At 43.7% G+C, this 22,120-nt stretch overlaps 1 protein-coding gene across 7 annotated transcripts in view; it reads right to left on the reverse strand.

The window, feature by feature from the left end:
• CSMD3 (CUB and Sushi multiple domains 3) overlaps nucleotides 1–22,120 on the reverse strand; it is a 2,085,767-nt gene that overhangs the window by 172,756 nt on the left and 1,890,891 nt on the right. For all 7 annotated transcript variants that reach the window (XM_073679791.1, XM_073679790.1, XM_073679789.1 and 4 more), the window contains one exon: nucleotides 21,275–21,448. In XM_073679791.1, the coding sequence (XP_073535892.1) occupies nucleotides 21,275–21,448 (174 nt within the window). The remainder of the gene's footprint in view (nucleotides 1–21,274; nucleotides 21,449–22,120) is intronic.

The following is a 22,120-nucleotide window of genomic DNA, read 5'->3' on the forward strand; positions in this document are numbered from 1 at the left end:
GTTGCAAACTGAATATAATTTTTTTCTGCATCTAGCTCTGAAAAAATATTTGGCCTTCTAGTAGTGTGTCGGACTTTCTCTATTAGTCCATCTATACTGACCTCCATCAGGTTGCAAACTGAATATAATTTTTTTCTGCATCTAGCTCTGAAAAAATATTTGGCCTTCTAGTAGTGTGTCGGACTTTCTTTATTAGTCCATCTATACTGACCTCCATCAGGTTGCAAATTAAAACTAATTTTTATCTGCATCTACAGTACCTCTGAAAAAATATTTGGGCTTCTAGCTGTGTGTGGAACTTGTTGTATTAGTCCATCTATACTGACCTCCATCAGGTTGCAAACTGAATATATTTTTTTCTGCATCTACCTCTGAAAAAATATTGGGCTTCTAGCTGTGTGTGGGTCTTGTTCTATTAATCCATCTATACTGACCTCCATCAGGTTGCAAACTGAATATAATTTTTTTCTGCATCTAGCTCTGAAAAAATATTTGGCCTTCTAGTATTGTGTCGGACTTTCTCTATTAGTCCATCTATACTGACCTCCATCAGGTTGCAAATTAAAACTAATTTTTATCTGCATCTACAGTACCTCTGAAAAAATATTTGGGCTTCTAGCTGTGTGTGGGACTTGTTGTATTAGTCCATCTATACTGACCTCCATCAGGTTGCAAACTGAATATATTTTTTTCTGCATCTATCTCTGAAAAAATATTGGGCTTCTAGCTGTGTGTGGGACTGGTTGTATTAGTCCATCTATACTGACCTCCATCAGGTTGCAAACTGAATATATTTTTTTCTGCATCTACCTCTGAAAAAATATTGGGCTTCTAGCTGTGTGTGGGTCTTGTTCTATTAATCCATCTATACAGACCTCCATCAGGTTGCAAACTGAATATAATTTTTTTCTGCATCTAGCTCTGAAAAAATATTTGGCCTTCTAGTAGTGTGTCAGACTTTCTCTATTAGTCCATCTATACTGACCTCCATCAGGTTGCAAATTAAAACTAATTTTTATCTGCATCTACAGTACCTCTGAAAAAATATTTGGGCTTCTAGCTGTGTGTGGGACTTGTTGTATTAGTCCATCTATACTGACCTCCATCAGGTTGCAAACTGAATATATTTTTTTCCTGCATCTACCTCTGAAAAAATATTGGGCTTCTAGCTGTGTGTGGGTCTTGTTCTATTAATCCATCTATACTGACCTCCATCAGGTTGCAAATTCAAAATAATTTTTTTCTGCATCTAACCCAGCCAATAGTTTTGGCCTAATACTACAGTTTGGCCACTCAGCTCTGCTCGGTTACCATCCATTGTTTTTTTGTGCAAACAACTCCAGAGTTGTGAATTATTTAACCACCAAAATGAGTGAAAAAAGGCCTGCTGCTGGTGGAAAGGGGAATAGGCGTGTTGGGAAGGGGAAATAAGGTTGTGTCCGTGGGGTAGGTGTTAAAGCAACAGTAACATCTGCAGAAGAAAGACCATCTTCCAGCCAAACTAAAATGTCTACTTCTTTTAGCGGACAATGTGATAAGATCCCTTCCTTACGGCCACGCCAATCGCTACAAATTCCAGATGAGGCACAAAAACAGCAGGTGCTTCAACGGATATCAAGTGCTCCTTTAAGTGGGCTCTCCTCCACATCAACTTCAACATCACAAATACTCCAGTCCTCAAAGGTGTCACCCAAATCGCACTTGCTTCCTCACAGCTCCCAAATCTCCAGCTGCCCGTCTGAGTATGAGGTAGAACAGATGGTTGAGTCTGCAGAGCTGTTTACTCATACTATAGCCTGGGAATCAGAGGTCGACTCCAGCGCTTCTGTGAGTCCAGACGAGGAAATGATCTGCACTGATGCCCAGAATCTTTATGAGTTGGATCCAGGACCAGACGCAGAAGGTTCTGACCATAATGTAGACCCTCATTCCCAAACTGTAACTCCTGTTGGTGGAGACAATGAGGAAGACGATGATAAGACTCAAATACCTGATTGGAGCGACAACTTTAGTTTTTTGTCAGGGCAGGAACAGGTTGGCTCTGAGGACGACGGGTGTGATAACGCACAGGGTGATGATGATGAGGTCGGAGATCCCACTTACTGTCAACCCACAGTCAGCCAAGAGATGAGGTCAGCAGAGGAGGTGGAGGAAGATGCTAGTGACGACGAGGTCAGGTTGCGCCTTCCTGGACAGAGACGTAGTACTGGAAGCACGTCAACAACTGCATCCTCAAACACAACTCTGCCTCTCACCACAAGTCGTGGTGGCTCTTCAGGTCGCATGGGTGCTAAGCCTTGCATAGCCTGGGCATTTTTTCAGATCGATAAAGATGACCCAACTCGTGTTATCTGTAACATTTGTCAGCAAAAGCTAAGTAGAGGCCAAAAAATACATAGTTTGAGTACTTCATGCATGAACCGGCACATGGACTTGAAGCATAAGTTGCAGTGGGAAGCTCAGTGTGCTACAATGCGGCCTAGCCGGCCGGGCCAACCACCGTCTGCCATATCTTGTGCATCCGCGGCCTCTTCATCCTCTGTGACTGGGGGGACAGCAGTCACACCTGTTTTGGGGCGCAGACCTGCCACCTCTTTACCCGCAACAGCCAGCGTGATTGGCAGGTCATCATTTTCTTTGGAGGTGGTAACACCAGCTGGTGTTGAGCGCTGTCCGACATCGATAGCACCACCTTTGGATCAAGGCAACCTAACATGTCCGCCTGCATCTTCCTCACAGACCGGCAGTTTGCCGGGGACACCCTTATCAACCCCGTCTAAGCACAATAGCCAGCCCTCGGTCCCTCAGATGTGGACAAGTAAAAGACCATTTCCTCCTAGCCATGAGAAAGCTAAGAGGTTGAATTTCACCATCTGCAAGCTCTTGGCTACAGAAATGCTGCCTTTCCGCCTGGTGGACACAGAGGATTTTCGAGACCTTATGTCCGTCGCAGTGCCCCAGTACCAGATGCCCAGTCGGCACTACTTCTCAAAGAAAGGTGTGCCTGCGCTCCACCAGCATGTCGCACATAACATCACCGCTTCTTTGAGAAACTCTGTGTGTGACAGGGTGCATTTCACCACAGACACTTGGACGAGTAGGCATGGACAGGGGCGTTACATGTCGCTGACTGGGCACTGGGTAACTATGGTGACAGCAGGACAAGGGGCTGCTGTCCAAGTCTTGCCGTCCCCACGAGTTGTGCGTCAATCCTCTTTATGTCAAAGTTCCTCCACTGCTTCTGCCTCCTCAACCTCCTCTCGGTCTTCCACCTGCACCCAAAGCCTGTCTGGTCATGCCACAAGCTTTCTAACTGCGCAGAAGGGATCCTGCACACCTCCTTACTATGCTGGCAGTAGGGCTCAACGTCATCAGGCGGTTTTTACATTGAAATGTCTGGGAAATGTGAGTCACACAGCTGAGGAGTTGTGGTCAGCTCTGGAGAACCAATTTCATGAATGGTTGTCTCCACTGGACCTGAAACCAGGGAAGGCCGTGTGCGACAATGCTGCAAACCTGGGTGCGGCCCTTCACCGGGGCAATGTCACACACGTGCCTTGTATGGCTCACGTGTTGAACCTGGTTGTCCAGCAATTTTTAGCCCACTATGCCAGACTAGATGGCCTTCTGCAGAGGGCACGGTCGCTGTGTGCTCACTTCCGCCGTTCGCATCCCGCAGCTCAGCGACTTACATCTCTACAGAAGTCGTTGGGCCTGCCACATCACCGGCTAAAATGCGATGTGCCTACCCGGTGGAATTCAACTCTGCACATGTTGCAGCGACTGTGGTAGCAACGACAAGCCCTGGTGCAATACGTTCTGACGTATAGCCTGGGCCAACGAGATTCAGAGGTGGGGCAAATCACGCTGGAGGAGTGGTCTCAGATCAGGGACCTATGCACCCTTCTGCACAGTTTTGAAATGGCGACGAAGATGTTTAGTGCTGACGATGCCATTATCAGCATGACTATTCCGGTGATTTACATGCTGGAGCACATGTTAAACAGAATTCGGAGTCAGGTGGTGGCACAAGAGGAGGTGGAGGAAGTAGAGGAGGAGGAGTTGTATGCGGAAGGGCTAACATCTGCAAGGTCCAGACGGTCGGCAGCACCAAGGCGGCAGGCATGTGAGGGTGGGGGAGATGGTTTTACCAGGGCGCATGGTAGCAGCCAAACTAGTGAGGAAGGTGCAGGAGCCCAGGAAGAAGTGGAGGACGAACTGATGGAAGACTCATCAGATGAGGGAGACCTTGATCACATTTCTGTTGTGCGAGGTTGGGGGGAGAGGACAGAGGAAGGAAGCATGATTGTTACCTCGCCACCAACACAACAGGGACTTGGTGCTCCTGGATGCGCAACACACATGAGTGCCTTCTTGCTGCACTACCTGCAACATGACCCTCGAATTGTGAGAATTAGAAATAATCCTGACTACTGGGTTGCCACACTGTTAGATCCCCGGTACAAAAGGAAATTTGCAGAAATTATTCCTGCCATAGAAAGGGATGCACGCATGCAGGAGTATCAGCAGAGACTGTTGCAGAATCTTACATGTGCTTTTCCACAAAATACCAGTGGTGCACGTAGTGAATCTCACAGTTCCAACTTGCCAACCGTGGGACTGTCAAGTGTTTAGCACTCAAACCGTAACAGAACCACAGTATCTGCTGGTAACATCAATTTTGCGGAATCATTTCACCACTTTTTTAGCCCATCCTTTGCAAGGCCACAGGAGACAAGAAGTCTGACACATAGTCAACGCCTAGAGACGATGGTACAGGAGTATCTCCAAGTAAACATTGAAGCCACGACTGTGTCACTGGACCCTTGCTCTTTTTGGGCTTCCAATCTGGATGAATGGCCGGAGCTAGCCACTTACGCCTTGGAGATCTTGTCATGCCCCGCAGCCAGCGTTCTGTCTGAATGTGTGTTCAGCGCTGCTGGTGGTGTGCTGACAGATAAGCGCACGCGGCTCTCCACTGATAATGTAGACAGACTCACGTTCATAAAGATGAACAAATCATGGATCCGAAACGACTTTTCTACCCCTGTGTCATTCTGGGGAGAGTAAAAGCTTGATGATTGGTTAAAATCACCCTTCCAACCGTTTTAAGCTTTCAAATTACTAATCATGTTTATCTGTATCTTGACTGGAAAATAATTTGGGCTTTGTAGCAGTGTGCAGCACTGATCCTATTAGGCCATCTATACTAAAGCTTCACCAGATTTAAAATTTTAAATAATTTTTAGCTGCATCTAGCCCGGAAAATAATTTTTGGGCTCCGAGATGCGCAAGACACATACGTGCCTTCTTGCTGCACTACCTGCAGCATGACCCTCATATTGTCAGAATTCGAAGTAATCATGACTACTGGGTTGCCACACTCTTAGATCCCCCAAACTTTTCGATCAACCTTTTCATTTTAATAAAGACCAAAAAAATGGTCATTTTTGAAATTATAAGCATTAGCAGGTTGTTAGAAACTGAAATCAAACAGTTTTCAACTCAAAACTTTATTCTAGGTGATGTTACATTTTCACATAGGACCCCTTGTTCGAAAGGAGCTTCTGAACTCTCTCGTCCATTGAATTTGTCAGGTTTTGGATGGTTTCTGCTTCAATTGTTTTGCATGAGGACAGAATACCCTCCCAGAGCTGTTGCTTAGATGTGAACTGCCTCCCGCCATCATAGACACTCCTTTTAATGATGCTCCAAAGGTTCTGAATGGGGTAGAGGTCAGGGGAGCATGGGGGTCACACTATAAGTTTGTCCCCTTTTATGCCCATATCAGCCAGAGATGCAGATGTTTTATGTGCAGCATGAGATGGTGCATTATCATGCAGAAAAATGATCTTGCTGTGAAATACACAGTTCTTCTTCTTGAACCATGGCAGGAAGTGCTGTTTGAGAAAATCCACATACATTATGGAGTTCATCTTTAGCGCCTTCAGGGATCCTAAAGGGGCCGACAATCTCTCTCCCCGTGATTCCAGCCCAAAACATTACTCCACCTCCTCCTTGTTGGCGCTGTAGCCGTGTTTGCGTGGGGTGTCCATCAACCAGCCATCCTCCACTCCATCCATCTGGACCATCGAGCGCTGCATGGCACTCATCCGTGAACAAAACAGTTTTGAAATCAGTCTTCATGTAATGTTTGGCCCACTGGAGCCGTTTCTGCTTGTGTGAAGTGGATAGAGGAGGTCGACAGGATGGCGCATGCACAGCTGCAAACCTCTGAAGGACCCTGCATCTTGTTGTTCGGGGGACGTTGGAGGCACAAGCAGCTTCTAAAACTTGTCTGCTGCTATGACAAGGCTTTTTTGCCGCTGCTCTTTCAACCTGACGTAATTGCCTGTAGGAAAGAGTCCTCAATTTGCCCTTATCAGCACGCACACGTGTGTACTGTGAATCAGCTACATACTTCTTGATTGCCAAGACACTTCATCCTGATCATCGCACAATGTTGATTGTAGTCATGCCTTGACCTAAACACTCCACAATTTGTTGCTTCTCAGCAGCCGACACATCCTTTTTCTTTCCCATTTTGGCAGAAAATATAGGCTGCTTAATAATGTGAGAGAGCCTTCTTAAGTAGTCTTGCCTTTCATTGGACACACCTGCCAAACTAATTAGCACAGGTGTCTGCAATTGCTTACAGTGATATAAAGAGCCCTGACACACATCACCATCAATGAGTTTAACTGACAAACAAACAAATTCTTCCCTTATCACTCCTAAACACTTTTTGCATAATAATTTGGAACGCAGTGTACATGTGCTTTTCCACAAAACACCAGTGGTTCACGTAGTGAATCTTACAGTTCTAACTTGCCAACCGTGGTCTGTATGGAGTTGTTCAATAAAGGGCCCAAAATTAAGATAACATAGATGGGAGAGGTCTCTATGAATAGGAATTCCTAAGTATTTGATACCCTGTGAGGGCCAGGCAAAGGGAAAGTTGGACTGGATGTAATCCTATATGGATTTGGGGAGGGAGACATCGAGGGCCTCAGACTTCGCTGCATTGATCTTAAAATTTTACCATGTAACAAAGTGATCTATTTCAGCCATAACAGCATGGATGGATATATGTGATTGAGTGATATATACTAGGACATCATCAGCAAATAGAGAGCACTTGTACTCGGTGCCTCCCACCTCAATCCACCTAATATTGGGGTTATGGCGAATTGATGAGAGCAGGTGCTCCGTCATTAGGATGTATAAGAGAGGGGACAGAGGACATCACTGCCTTGTCCCATTGGTGATTGTGAAAGGTGATGAAAATGTTCTGACGCACCCCCTAGGCCTTGGGACACCCGGAGCCGGACCCTTTTTGGTGGATGCTGGTGGTTGTAGTCTTCGTGGCGGCGACCCGGTTCCATGGCTCAGGGCGGTCAAACCAGTGGCGGAACTATTTATGTGGTTTTGATGTTTAAATGTCCGACTACGCCACCCGTGGATTGCGGTCAGAGTGAACCGCCGCTACAGGGCAGACCGCTGAGGCTGGTCTTGTGGGTGCAGCAGAGCGTAGCATAACTCCCCACGGGAGGAATATAGCCTCAGGGCAGTGTATGCGGAGGATGGGGGTGATGGTGCAGGGCAGCAGCAGTAACGACACGGAGTCAGTGATGCAGTTCAGGGCCTTTACTCACAGTTCTTATTATCCAGACCACGTCTGCAGGTAACGGCTGCCCACGTCGTACTGTGCTCACCAGGTGAGGGGCTCAGACAACTCCCAGATAACTTTGGAGCACTTCACAGGACCCCCTTTGTGTGTCCTTTGTCTGGCCTTTCTTACCAACACTTCTGTCCGGCTGCCTCGGGCCTCCTCTTGGTAAACTTGGCGCCCGTTTCCCTGACCCTATGTGGTGCCTTCCTAGCGGGTGTAGCGAGGGGCTGCGCCACATAAAATGTCAGAGCCTCCGGTTTCTAGCTGAGGGTCGTTTCCTGCCTCCACTAGTTCGGGGACCGGTCTCCCCCTTTGGCCTGACCCCTCCACGCAGGTGGATTCGGGCGTGCGGTGGCGACTCGCCCGTCCGCACCCCTGGGATCCCTTCATTCCTCGTTCCTGGAGCCTTCTCCGCTCCTCTTCCTTCCTTCTCCCTCTTCCAGGCCTGGGCCTCTGTTACTAGGCCCGCCTCCGGAGCAGAGCTCATGCAGAGCCCCTGCTCCCTGCCACTTCTGCTCAGACTTCTCTGCACTGAACTAAGATGGTGCCCACCTTTTATACTCCCTTCTCAATGCACCCAGGAACTGCTTCCTCCCTGCTCCTGCACTACAGGGTTCCCCTTCCTCAGTGTTCCCTCCCCCCACTCCAGCCAGGGACAGGGACTGTCGTGCCCATCTCAGGGGCATATTGGTCGCCCTGCCCCACGGCAATGTGGTGTAATGCATGCAGGTGTCGGGTCCTGATCCACACTCCATCCTTACCTGAGAGTGAGATATCACACCTCTGGGTGAGGTGCAATACGTCTGTAGCAACCGAGCCCTCAGGGTGCTACAGTTCCATTTATCTTCAGCCTAGGTGACGTATTGCGATACAGGGCCGTGATTTTGGCTATAAAAGGGTCCCCTAGACCCCTACCCCAAGCTTTTTAAGAGAATCATATATGGCGTGCCAGGAGACTCTATGGAATGCTTTCTCAGCATCCAACGAGAGTATCTAATTACAAATTTTTAACTGCATCTAGCCCAGGAAATACTTTGTGCCTAGTAGCAGTGTCTGCTAGTCAGCGGATTATCCCGGCTGTTAAGCAAGCTGCACCACCTGTAGTTTAGACACTTAATTTTTTCAAAGGAAATGCTTCGGGACCATGGGATACTTAGTGAAGAGCATCAGGAGGCACCCCAAGGCATAGGGGCTGGGACTGGCAGTAGGGTGCCTTGCGGTGGACAGCCGAGCTCGATCCTTATAAAAGCTTTTTAACTGCAGCAGCTTTAGTGGACGCTACTGGAGCTGGAATTACCGCGGCTGCTGGCATGAGACTTGCCCTCCAATAGATCCTTGTAAATGGATTTAAAGTGTATTCATTCAAATTAGAGAGACAATTTAAATTAAAAAGCTTAGAGCTGCCTCCACCACAGGGGGGCTCGCTCGACCCACCAGCGGACAGGCACCAGTATTGGGAGAGGGGGGCTGGCCGTCAGGGTTCACCGCGGCTCTGGCACAAACCCGGCGACACGGAGGTGGCACGGGCAGGAGCGGACTGGCCGTGTCGGCTTCTCACTTTTTGGATTTTAGAAGGGCATGACATGCCTATATCTGTGTCTCCCCCTCCTTTTACTCCTCCACCTCTTTTATTTTCGCATGACTATATGTACTTGTCACCTTTCCATGTGTTAGTTATGTCTTCTGAGCAGTTTGTCAGCTTTTGGACACCTTTGAAGGTGTTTTCTATGTGTTTCTATGTGTTTTTGTTTGCCTGCCATTGGTTTTAACGGTGTTCGAAGGTGTTCGACGAACAGTTCGACGAACAGTTCGGCGAACACACGGGTGTTCGACGAACCGAACCGAACTCGAACACTACGGGGGTGGCTCAACACTACTCTTCATAGAGGAAGAGGACTCTTGCCATGCTTAACATGTCGCTCTCCGCAAGTAGAAATTTTACCCCTTAGATACAAGAAAAAAATTGAAACAACTGAATTACGTTTTTTTGGCTGCCCCAACATTGCAATAAAATGCAATAACTGGCGATCAAAACATCGTATCTACCCCAATATGATATCAATAAAAACATCAGGTCGTTGTAAAAAAATAAGCCCTCACACTGCCCCACATCACAAAAAATAGAGACACTACGGGTCTCGAAAAATGGTGACTTTTTTTTACAAACTTTGGATTTTTTTTCACCAATTAAATAAAAAAGAACCTATACATCTTTGGCATCTGCATACTCGTACTGATCAGGAGAATCATACTGGCAGGTCAGTTTTAGCATTTAGAAAATGTGGTAAATAAAAAGCAAAAAAAAAAAATTGTGGAATTTAATTTTTTTTGCAATTTCATCACACTTGGAAATTTTTTCCCCATTTTCCAATACTTTATGGTAAAATCAATGGTGTCATTCAAAAACACAACTCATCCCACAAAAAAAACAAGCCCTCATACGGCAATATTGACTGAAAAATAAAAAAGAAGTTATGGCTGTGGGAAGAAGGGGAGCAAAACACTAAAACGAAAAATGGAAAATTGCCCTGGGGTGAAGGGGTTAAGTCACGAAAAAAAACAGAAATTTGGAAAAATAAAATTGATCTGTGTCTCCATTTTCTTGACTTGAACGTTTGATTACTTATTCTACATACAAAAATACTTTAAATTGTAGTATATAAAAAACATGGCATTCAACTATAAAGCCTAGCCACTGACTGGATTTCGAAAGAGGACTAAGATGGCAGTCATGATGACCTACGGAAAGATTTGAGGTGACATGACAACCTATCGGCATGCTGTAATAGCATCGTGAAGGTAGGAAAGGCTACTGGGAGCCAGTGAGCACTGAATATCAATTGTCTGCATTTATGTGGATAATCAGTAGTGATCCAACCAGCATCTGCTGGATACGGTAGGAGCTTAGTTCCTGGGCCGATTCCGTACTTGGAAACCTAACGTAGGACTTACTATATATGTCTTATGCTGGGAAGGAAAAAACTTGACCCAAACGACAAGGGACTTTTTAGATGCCACATTCTCTTTAAATGATATTCTTCAATTCTGTCTAAGTGAATACACAGCTCATAGACATATGTTACCACTAGAAAGAAGCAAAACCTTTTTGTAGTCTCTTTAAAAACAATCCAACTAAACAGTATCACCATTACTAAATTTCTACAACCTGCAAAAGTCAAGTCAGGTCGGGATTTAACTATCGTCTTCATGCCCTTCTCCACATAACCTTCTAAATCATTAGTCCACTACATTTACGCTGAAATTTAAATCCAAGTTCTACAATTTCATTTCTGTATTCTTATACATTTAAATGCCATTTTCTCGATTTAAAGTAATTTCCGTGAATGATCTTATTATCAATAAAAGTGGTCACAGTCTCGCAAGCTGCCGGCAAATACAGTAATCAGGAATGAACTTCTAACAACAATGACATAGTAGGACAGAAGCTCCTGAAGTATCACACAGCAAATGAAGTCGAAATGAAAGCTCTTCTAGTAAAATCATTAGTTGGTGGTCATTTACTTTTTAATGTTCGCTTTGCCATTTGTAGCACTTGGAAATACAAAGTCAATGAGATACACGTCTTCGTTCCCCCTCAATATAACTAAGAAGAATTTTCGGTGAGTAATTGTGGATTTTTGTAGCTCATAACTGAATATCAATGATATTTTCAGTAATAAGACCTTCCATGTGAGACATTAGTATAATGGTGGTCAAACAGACATATTGTTGGACACCTCTTGGCTTCATCAATGTGAAACCAAAGAAATGAGCGGGACTATGAGCTGGTGTATGTCCAAAGTGGAAGAGTATGTTCACACTGTTGACATTTCACAGACAAAACCCCAAAACACAAGAAAAAGCAAAATGAGCATATATCCTACAACAGAGGTCACCAACCTTTCTGATCTTGAGAACCACATTCAGCTATGAAAGAGGGTCGCAAGCCACATTCAGCTCTGAGATAGGGTTGTGAGCCACATCCAGCTCCAGCCCCAATCACAGTAGTGACCCCTATTACTGGTATAACGACAGTCAAAGCTTTTCCATTGAAATCACGCCAAAGCAGTAGGCCAAGCTCCAGGGTTTTCTATCTTACCCCCATTAAGATCTGCTCTGCTGTGCAGGTCTACACACATAAGTCACCATCTAGAGATCTGCTCTTAATAGCTGTTTGCTAAATCTGGTGCTAATGCACCAAGCTGGTAGACAGCCGCGAGCCCTCCCCTAAGCAAGTATATAAGTAAATACTAATAGTACATGTAAATAATATAGGGCACTTAGTTAATGCTATTTTGATCAAAAAAGCATAAAAGCCATTCCAACAAGACAAGGTGTACCCATCGGGATGGTCCTATCCTGTCTCTAGTTTTAAAACCTTACTGCTACGATAGTGTAGCAACTCATTCAGGAATTGCTGCACTATCAGAACTATCATAACTATAACTATACAAATGCAACACATTATCCCAAGATGCTAGCAAAACCGTCAACAGGCTGCACAACCATCCGGTGAAGAAATATAGATACTGTGGTAAGACGACTCACTCGGCTGCTTTCAGAAGTAGACATAGGAACATTTTCATATGCAGGTTTATTTCAAATGGCACAAAGCACTGCAGGTTCCACAAAATAAAGACGGCCTTGCTGGCACAATGGCAAAAAAAAAGATAAACGATAGCACAGTCCATAGGCATGCGGGATTTGGCTGCTTAAGTTGCAGCACATTTCAGCTCCTCCTGACCTGAAGTTCCACAGTCTGGAGACATCCTTCTCCAAACTCACTACAGAGTAAAAAAAACTGTGACTGACCATTTAACCCCTTCGCAACCCTGGGATTTTCCGTTTTTGCATTTTCGTTTTTTGCTCCTCTTGTTCCCAGAGCCATAGCATTTTTATTTTTGGTCAATATGGCCGTGTGAGGGCTTATTTTTTGCAGGATGAGCTGTACTTTTGAACGACATTACTGGTTTTACCATATCGGGTACGGGAAAATGGGAAAAAAATTCCAAGTGCTGTGAAATTGCAAAAAAAGTGCAATACCACAGATGTTTTTTTTTTTTTTTACTACGTTCACTGAATGCTAAAACTGACCTGCAATTCTTATTCTCCAGGTCTTATTCTCCAGGTCATTATGAGTTCACAGACACCAAGCATGTATAGGTTCTTTTTTATTTAAGTAGTGAAAAAAATTCCAAAATTTGCTAAAAAAAAAAAAAAAATGGCACAATATTCCAAGACCCGTAGCGTCTCCATTTTTGGGATCTGGGGCCAGGTGAGGGCTTATTTTTTGCGCGCCGAGCTGAAGTTTTTATTGATATCATTTTTGAGAAGATCCGATGTTTTGATCACCCGTTATTGCATTTTATTGCAATGTTGTGGCGACCAAAAAACGTAATTCTGGCATTTAGAATTCTTTTCTCGTTACGCCGTTTACCGATCGGATTAATTCATGATTTACAACTGTTTGACAGCTTTATTACATGTAAGAAATGTGTAAGAAATAGACATTCCTCACATGTAATAAAGCTGTCAAACAGTCGCAAATCATGCACACGGGAGCAATTCAAACACATCACTGAGCAGCTATAAATACTCGGAGCTCGGCCCAGGCATATTTGGCGAAAGGGTTAACAGAACATACTCGCTCAACACTAATTTTTATACCTCTGGGAGCCCCACATGAAAGATGGGTCTCATTCTATAACACTTTTTTTTTTCTTTTTTCAATTCTAATTATATTCCGTACAGGAGTAAGCAAATCAATTCCAGTCAAATAAAATGTGGAATTGCTCAAATCTGATTTTGTTTTTCGCATTTCACGTTGAGGAAATCAAGCAAAATGGCAGTCTGTTTTGCTGGGATCTAACAAGGTAGTAAAGGGTCACAAATAAAAAAATATAATACACATATTTTGGCCTTCACCTGTTCCTCCACATATTTCCCTGCTCTGTCCTCCAGTCCTTTTCTAGATGCTTCCGGTCCTCTTCTGTCTTAAAAGTGACATCATGATGTCTGGGGGCGATGCACATGATGATGTCGCGTGAAGCCTAGTTATTGCATCTCTCAATGTCATGAAGTCACAAGACTCAATCAACATTAGTGTCGTTGAGTACCACTGTAAAGATGGAGGAGGATGGCGGCACCGAGAAAAGGATGTGGTGGTGAGCTGCATGGTGGTAAAGGTGAGCTTCAGAGAGGGGAAAAAAAAATATATATGCTACTGTAAAAGTCAGAAGGCCGGTAAAACCTAGGATTTACCAGTCAATCTGGACATTTACCGAGGCCGTCGGTAAAAGCTCAAAATGAAAAGTAAAATTGGTGTTATGTTCTGCTACCAGAGCTAAGGAAAGAGAGGAGATCTGTCCCTACGATAGAACTCAGCTGAATCCCTACGATGTAACAGGGAACCTGATCCTGCGATCAGACCTGCTAAAGTCCTAAGCTAGTCTGTACGGAGACCTATAGATGTGGGGAAGGAATCCCTACAAGTACTAAGGACTGGGAGGAAAATGGGACACCTCCTAACAGAAATAGTAGCAGACAGACGAACAAACAAAATATATAGAACATAGAGGTCCGTAGACCAAGCAAACTAACAGAGTTAAATACAGAGCACATGCTAGCTAGAAAGTAGTTATACAATGAAGTCCAGCAAAGCCAGAAGGGCGGAGCAGGCTTAAATAGGCCAACAAGGTCATGTGACCAGCAAAGGAAAAAAAACCTAAGAGCAAGGTTCTAACAGTACCCCCCCTTCTAAGAGGATCCTCCGGATCCCCTAGGACCAGGCTTATCAGGAAATCTCCTGTGAAACGCTCTGATAAGTCTGGACGCGGAAACATCATCCGACCTCACCCAAGAGTTATCCTCGGGTCCGAAACCTTTCCAGGCCACAAGATACTGCAAACTACCTCTATACAGTCTAGAGTTAAGGATGCGAGAAATTTCATATTCCCCGTCCTCCACCACCGGAGGAACAGAGGCAGAGGCGTCACAATCCGATACAACAGCTGTTTTCAACAGAGAGACATGAAATACCGGATTAATTCTCCAGGAGGTAGGAACCTCCAACCTAACAGCAGATTGGTTGACAACCTGAAGCACCTTAAAGGGCCCTACAAACTTGGGACCCAATTTCTTAGAAGGAATCCTCAACCGCAGATTCCTAGAGGACAACCAAACCATGTCACCAACAGCGAACAAAACCTCCTGTCGTTTCCTATCAAAGTAGTCCTTAGATTTTCTGTTGGCCTCCTGAAGATTACCACGCACATCCGTCCAAACTCTCTCCAAATCACCGGAAAAATTCTCCTCCTCAGGCACGGAAGATCCCAACTTGGAGAACGACCCAAACGACGGATGTCTCCCAGAACAACAAAAAAAAGGCGAACAACCAGCAGAAGAAGATGTATGATTGTTCAGAGCAATTTCAGCAAGTGGCAGAAACTCAGACCACCCCTCTTGATTGTCTGCCACAAAACAATGCAAGAACTGCTCAACATCCTGGTTTTTCCTTTCTGTCTGGCCATTAGATTCAGGATGATATCCGGACGAGAACGACAAATGAACTCCCAACCTGTCACAAAAGGCACGCTAAAAACGAGCCACGAACTGAGGACCCCTATCAGAAACAATGTCAGTAGGAACGCCATGAAGTCTGACAATTTCCTTGACAAAGGCCTTAGCGAGAGTTTTAGCGCAGGGCAGTTTGACGAAGGGAACCAAGTGACACATCTTGCTAAAACGGTCCACGACCACCCAGATGACAGTAAAACCCTCAGAGGGGGGAAGGTCAGTTATAAAGTCCATAGCCAAATGTGTCCAAGGAGCACTGGGAACCTCCAAAGGACAAAGCAACCCCGCAGCAGGAGTATGTGAGGACTTAGATCTAGCACATATAGTACATTGACGCACCCACTTAATGACTTCCTTCTGCCATCCAGGCCACCAAAAACTGCGACCCACCAGTCTCTTGGTCTCAGAGATTCCGGGATGACCTGCCAACCGAGATTCGTGACACTCAACAAACAAATCTCTCCTAAAGGTCCCAGGCACAAACAACCTCCCATGAGGAGTGTTAGATGGGGCATTCTCCTGTGCTTTAAGAATCTCATCTTCCAAAACGGAGTCCAAAGCAGCTATCACAACACCTTCTTGTAAAATGTTCTCCTCTTTCTCAGCACCGACTATGGGAGAAAAACTGCGAGACAAGGCATCCGCCTTAACATTCTTAGTACCAGGGATGTAAGTAACAGAGAAATTAAACCGCGAGAAAAACAGTGCCCACCTAGCCTGACGGGCATTCAGGCGCTTGGCAGCATCAAGATATATCAGATTTTTATGATCCGTAAGAACCTGAACGGGAAATTCCGCACCTTCCAAGAAGTGGCGCCAGTGTTCAAATGCGAGTTTAATAGCCAATAATTCCCGATTACCAATATCGTAATTCAGTTCAGTCTCTGAAAATTTTTTTGAAAAAAAGGCACAGGGATGTAATCCATCCCCGTTATCCTGAGACAATACTGCGCCAACCCCCACAGAGGAAGCATCAACCTCAACCAAAAACGGCTTAGTCACATCAGGCTGCATAAGGATGGGAGCAGAGGTGAACCTCTCCTTGAGATACACAAAAGCTTCAATGGCCTCAGAAGACCACTGAACCGCATCAGCACCTTTCCTGGTGAGATCGGTCAGAGGTTTGACAATACTAGAAATTTTTTTTATGAATTTTCTGTAATAATTGGCGAAACCAAAAAACCTCTGTATCGATTTCAAACCAATAGGCCTAGGCCATTCCTGTACAGCTTGAACTTTAACCGGGTCCATCTCAAAACCTTCGCTGGAGATAATGTAACCCAAAAAAACTAATTCTCTGTACAGCGAACTCACATTTCTCCAGCTTAGCAAAAAGCGAATTGTCCATTAATAACTGTAATACCTCACGTACGCTCCGCCAATGAGACTCCAGATCCGGCGAATAAATCAAAATGTCATCCAAATACACAACCACATTTTTGCCGATCAAAAGGTCTAAGGATGTCATTAATAAGATTCTGAAAAAATGCAGGAGCATTAGTAAGACCAAAAGGCATAACCAGGTTCTCAAAATGACCCACAGGAGTGTTAAAAGCAGTCTTCCATTCATCACCCTCCTTCATGCGCAACAGATTGTATGCCCCCTTAAGGTCAATTTTAGAGAACCACTTGGCCCCCATTAACTGGTTAAACAGATCAGGAATCAATGGCAGTGGGTAAGGATTGCGTACAGTAATTTTGTTAATCTCACGAAAATCCAGACAAGGACGTAAACCGCCGTCCTTTTTTTTTACAAAAAAAAATCCAACCGCCACAGGAGACTTAGAGGGCCTAATGTGACCGGCGGCCAAACTTGTCTGTATGTATTCCTCCAAAGCCTTCCTCTCAGGAATAGTAAGGTTAAATAAACGACTTTTAGGAAGAGTCGCTCCAGGGACAAATTCAATAGAACAATCATAGTCTCTATGGGGAGGCAAAACCTGCGATTCATTCTCAGAAAAAACTCTCCAAAAATCCTGAATAGGAACAGGCAATTCTCCCCTATCCAAAGCTGCAATACGCCCGTTACAACACTTGTCATAACATTTATGGCTCCAGGATTTAATTTCACTGGTAGACCAATCCATTACAGGATTGTGAAATTTTAACCAGGGCAATCCCAATATTACTGGAGAAAGCAAGTTATTCAAAACTACCAAATCCAATTTCTCATGGTGAACACCATTAATAGTGAGAGGAAATTCACAGACCTTGAGAGTAATATTCTTCAAAGGGGAACCATCCACAGAAACCACAGCAATGGGGGATGATAAAGGTTCGGGTTTTAAATTGAGTCTTTCCAAGAATCCCCCATCAATTACATTCAGAGTAGACCCACAATCAACAAACACCCGAAATTCCATTAATTTTTCCTGAGCAATCGTGGAAGCAGCTAAAAATATACCCTTGGAATTTAAACAGGCAATACGGGCATGACTGACCATTTTTTTTTCTTTCTTCATACGAAGCTCACAGCCTTTAATCAAATGACCAGATTTTCCGCAATAGAAACACAAGCCTTCAGAAAATCGACGGTCTTTTTCTTGAGAGCGAGGTGCCACCGATCCAATCTCCATCGGTTCACCACTGTTAGTACACACATTCTCATAACCAGAAACTGACATAGCAGAGGATTTGCTCTCATTAACCCTTGCACGCAGTCTCCTATCCACCCGTATAGCTAATTGCATAGCCTGTTGCAAATCTTCAGGTGTAGGATAAGCAATTAGCAGGTCTTTAACCCTTTCATTGAGCCCAGCAAGAAATAGACTTTTCAGAGCAGAATCGTTCCACCCTGTTTGAGTAGACCATCGACGGAAATGAGTACAATATTTTTCCACATTACCTGATCCCTGTTTCAAACGTCTCAACTCAGTCTCAGCTGATGCGACACGGTCAGGATCATCATATAATAGTCCCAAAGCAGAAAAAAAACTATCCACTGATCTGAAGCATGTATCACTAGGTGGCAAAGAAAAGGCCCACTCCTGAGGCTCTTTGCGCAAAAGTGACATTATGAACCCTATGCGCTGGGATTCATCCCCAGAGGACTTGGGTCTCAAACGAAAATACAATAAGCAAGCATTTTTAAATGAAAAAAATTCTCGGTGTTCACCAAAAAATAAATCCGGCAAACATACCTTAGGCTCCAAGAAATGTGCTCCAGGACAGTTACTCACGTGATGACGGAGCTCGGCCACCTCCAGAGAGAGTCCCTGCAGGCGATGAGCCAAATCCTGAACCGACACCATGATGGAACAGAAAAATCTTTCCTTAGAGAATTTGCTGGCTGGACTTACTGTTATGTTCTGCTACCAGAGCTAAGGAAAGAGAGGAGATCTGTCCCTATGATAGAACTCAGCTGAATCCCTACGATGTAACAGGGAACCTGATCCTGCGATCAGACCTGCTAAAGTCCTAAGCTAGTCTGTACGGAGACCTATCTATGTGGGGAAGGAATCCCTACAAGTACTAAGGACTGGGAGGAAAATGGGACACCTCCTAACAGAAATAGTAGCAGACAGACGAGCAAACAAAATATATAGAACATAGAGGTCCGTAGACCAAGCAAACTAACAGAGTTAGATACAGAGCACAGGCTAGCTAGAAAGTAGTTATACAATGAAGTCCAGCAAAGCCAGAAGGGCGGAGCAGGCTTAAATAGGCCAACAAGGTCATGTGACCAGCAAAGGAAAAAAAACCTAAGAGCAAGGTTCTAACAATTGGACTTTTACCTGTGAAGTCTTGGTAAATGTTAACATTTACCGTCGAGCGTGGTAAAAGTCAGAAATATCAGGTGTGAAGATGGACCATCTGACTTTAACCAAGCGCAGTTGGTAAATGTGCACATTTACCATGGCTTCTTGGCAAATGTAGCTGAGAAGCGTGTAAGCGCAGTTGGTAAATGTAGTTACTTTTACCAACACATGCTGGTAAATGTAAAGATTTACCAATTCGCCCAGGTAAAAGTCCAAAATCGTTCATTTATAAGGAATACATCTGACTTTTACCAACGCTGTTGAGAAATGTTAAGATTTACCAAGACTACACCGGTAAAAGTCCAATTTTACTTTTCATTTTGAGCTTTTTCCGACGGCCTAGGTAAATGTCCAGATTGACCCGTAAATAGTAGGTTTTACCGGCCTTCTGACTTTTACAGTAACATATATATATATATATATATATATATATATATATATATATTTAAACTTTTATTATTCTCTGGGGTCTGAAGATATCTCAGAGCATCATAAGACACATTTAATTTTGAGATCAAAATTTTTGAAGAAATTTTAGCAGATGTGTCGAATTCGAATTTCTCCGGATTCGCTCATTTGCTAATTCTGTAAGTATAGCCTATAGTATACCATTCATTTTTATATTTGTCCTCAAAAGGGCTAAAACTGTAGCAAAGATTAAAACTAGTGAAAAATCAATTTCAGAAGCAAGGAAATGTTGACCAAGGCCATTTTGGATGCAAAGAAACAAAACAGAATAAAATAAAGAGGAGAAAGCAGAATAAAACAATTTATAAATAGAACATAATAAAGCTCAAGGTGGGAGTTCAGTATACAAGGACTTCACATTCTGCCTCTTTCTAATCTCGTGCGCATGGCTGTATTATAAAGATACACAAAAAAATCCTATGTCTTCATATGCCTACAATTTGGGACGGAGACGCTTTTTGTAGATTTCTAAAAAAAAAAATGTTTGGCACACTCCATGGGACCCCATATATAAAAAACATATATACATTGCTTGTAGGAAAGAATATCTACAGATTTTTACAGCCTGTTTAGAATAAGCTGACGGTGATGGATATTTGGCCCTCAGACTCCTGCTTGTGGAAAACCACTTACACATTCCTCACATGTATTAAAGTTGTCAAACAGTTGCAAATCATGCACACGGGAGTGATTCAAACATATCACCGAGCAGCTATAAATACGCGGTGCTCGCCCGAGTATACTCAGTGAAAGGGTTAACAAAACATACTCGCTCATCACTAACTACCATACATTACAAAAAATTTGGCTATGCAGCAGTGCTATACAATGCATTAATAAATACCACCATATTGCTCAATTATCAACATACAGTGACCCAAGAAAATCTACAAACATATAGTAAACTATTAATATAATGCCTAAATAATATAAACATACAGACATAGCAGCTTCCGAATGAACAGTCCCCACACTACGCTACTAAAGGAGCACAATGTAACATTTTACACTCTTTACGTAACATGGAAGATCTAATCAATGCTACTACCTGTTACTTGGCTGTTACTTATGTAGAAATAATATTAAAATTCCTGGTGTTTACAAGTGTCTGCTGTCAGGAAATCTATGACTCCCTTCAGACGAAGCGACTGCATACCCGCCTCTGCTAAATGGAGCGCCACTCTGTGATACCTCCATGACTGTAGAATCAGACTACACACTGGTTTTGTAGTCTGTAAACATAGAGATACAATGGTCTGAATAGGAGCAGTATACAAAAAACGGTAATAGATTTTAAAGAGAATCTGTCATCAGTTTTTTTCCACGTAATCTGAAAGCAGCAAGACATAGAGACAAAGACCCTTATTCCAGTGACGTGTTACTTGCTGGGATACTTGCTGTAGTTTTGATAAATCACAGTTTTATCAGAAATAAATTATTAGTAAAGGACTAGTAAACATGTTGCCAGGTAGTCCTCCATATTCATGTGCTCTGTATAACTCCACCCCCACCATTGATTGGCAGCTTTCTGCCTATGCACAGTACACAGAGAAATTCAGCATTCAGAGATCTGCAACAGATCTAACTGTGATTTTATCAGAACTGCAGCAAAAAGCACAGTAAATGATACATTGATAGAATCAGGGTCTCTACCCATGCATAATGCTGCTTTAAGATGGAGCAGCAAAAACATGGTAACAGATTCCCTTTAATACCGTAGTATGAACACAGACTTTCCATTACGTAAGTTCACAGAAAAATTCAAGAAGGAAATCCTTTATTTTCCATTTTCTCTGCTTACCTGAGCAGTGAGGTAGAGATCCACTCCATTGCCCATTTAACTGACAGGTCCTTGTAGAATGGCCTATTAAGGTTCTTCTTCCAGTGCAGGAATAATGAACAGTAGATCCAAATGTAAACTTCTCACCAGAAATAATTGCATTTGGAGGAACTCCGGGATGACCACAGTCAATCACTGCAAACAGAGATGACAAGTTTAATTCCGGTATGTAGCATCTTGAAAAAGCTCCTTAGGATTATAGTTTCTTTATTACATGGAGGCTTTGGTCATGCTATGGATTTTGGATAAGAAGAATAAAGTTCAGGTCTGTGCACTTTTCATCTTGTATTCTCAAAATGATCTCCCTTTCCAAACAAAATCTATGAAAATCATTCATTATTGTGCCTAAAATACCATCCCCATACTCCCTACATCAGCAAGATCTCTGGAAGAAGAACCTGTACCCTCCATGAGCAGACCCTCATACACCAAATGTAGCAATAGCGTAGATGGAGGTAATTTTGACAAATGAAACTTTCAGTTCAGTCCAAATCGGCGACAGGATGAAATCCAGACATGGTACTAAATTTTGGAAAATTTCAGACAAAAAGTAGGTTAAGAAATAGATGGGGAAAAGTGTCTGCTGGGCAGCTCTCAACAGCTTCTTCCCTCTCAGGATGACTTGATTGACAGATCTTTCTCTAGTTGCTCATTGTTAAAAACTTGTATATCAAGCAGAGCTGATGTAGAGAAGCCAAAGTGAGCTGCCCGGTGGACCTGCTCCCTATTTTGTGCCTTTCTGCAAATAGGAGGAAGATTTCATGTAAGGGTGCGTTCACATTGCGTTCTTCACTATGTTCAGTGGTA

Source organism: Phyllobates terribilis, unplaced genomic scaffold (assembly GCF_046119375.1).
Source record: "Phyllobates terribilis strain yellow unplaced genomic scaffold, ASM4611937v1 Scaffold_4__5_contigs__length_816908805, whole genome shotgun sequence".
Lineage (NCBI taxonomy): Eukaryota > Metazoa > Chordata > Amphibia > Anura > Dendrobatidae > Phyllobates > Phyllobates terribilis.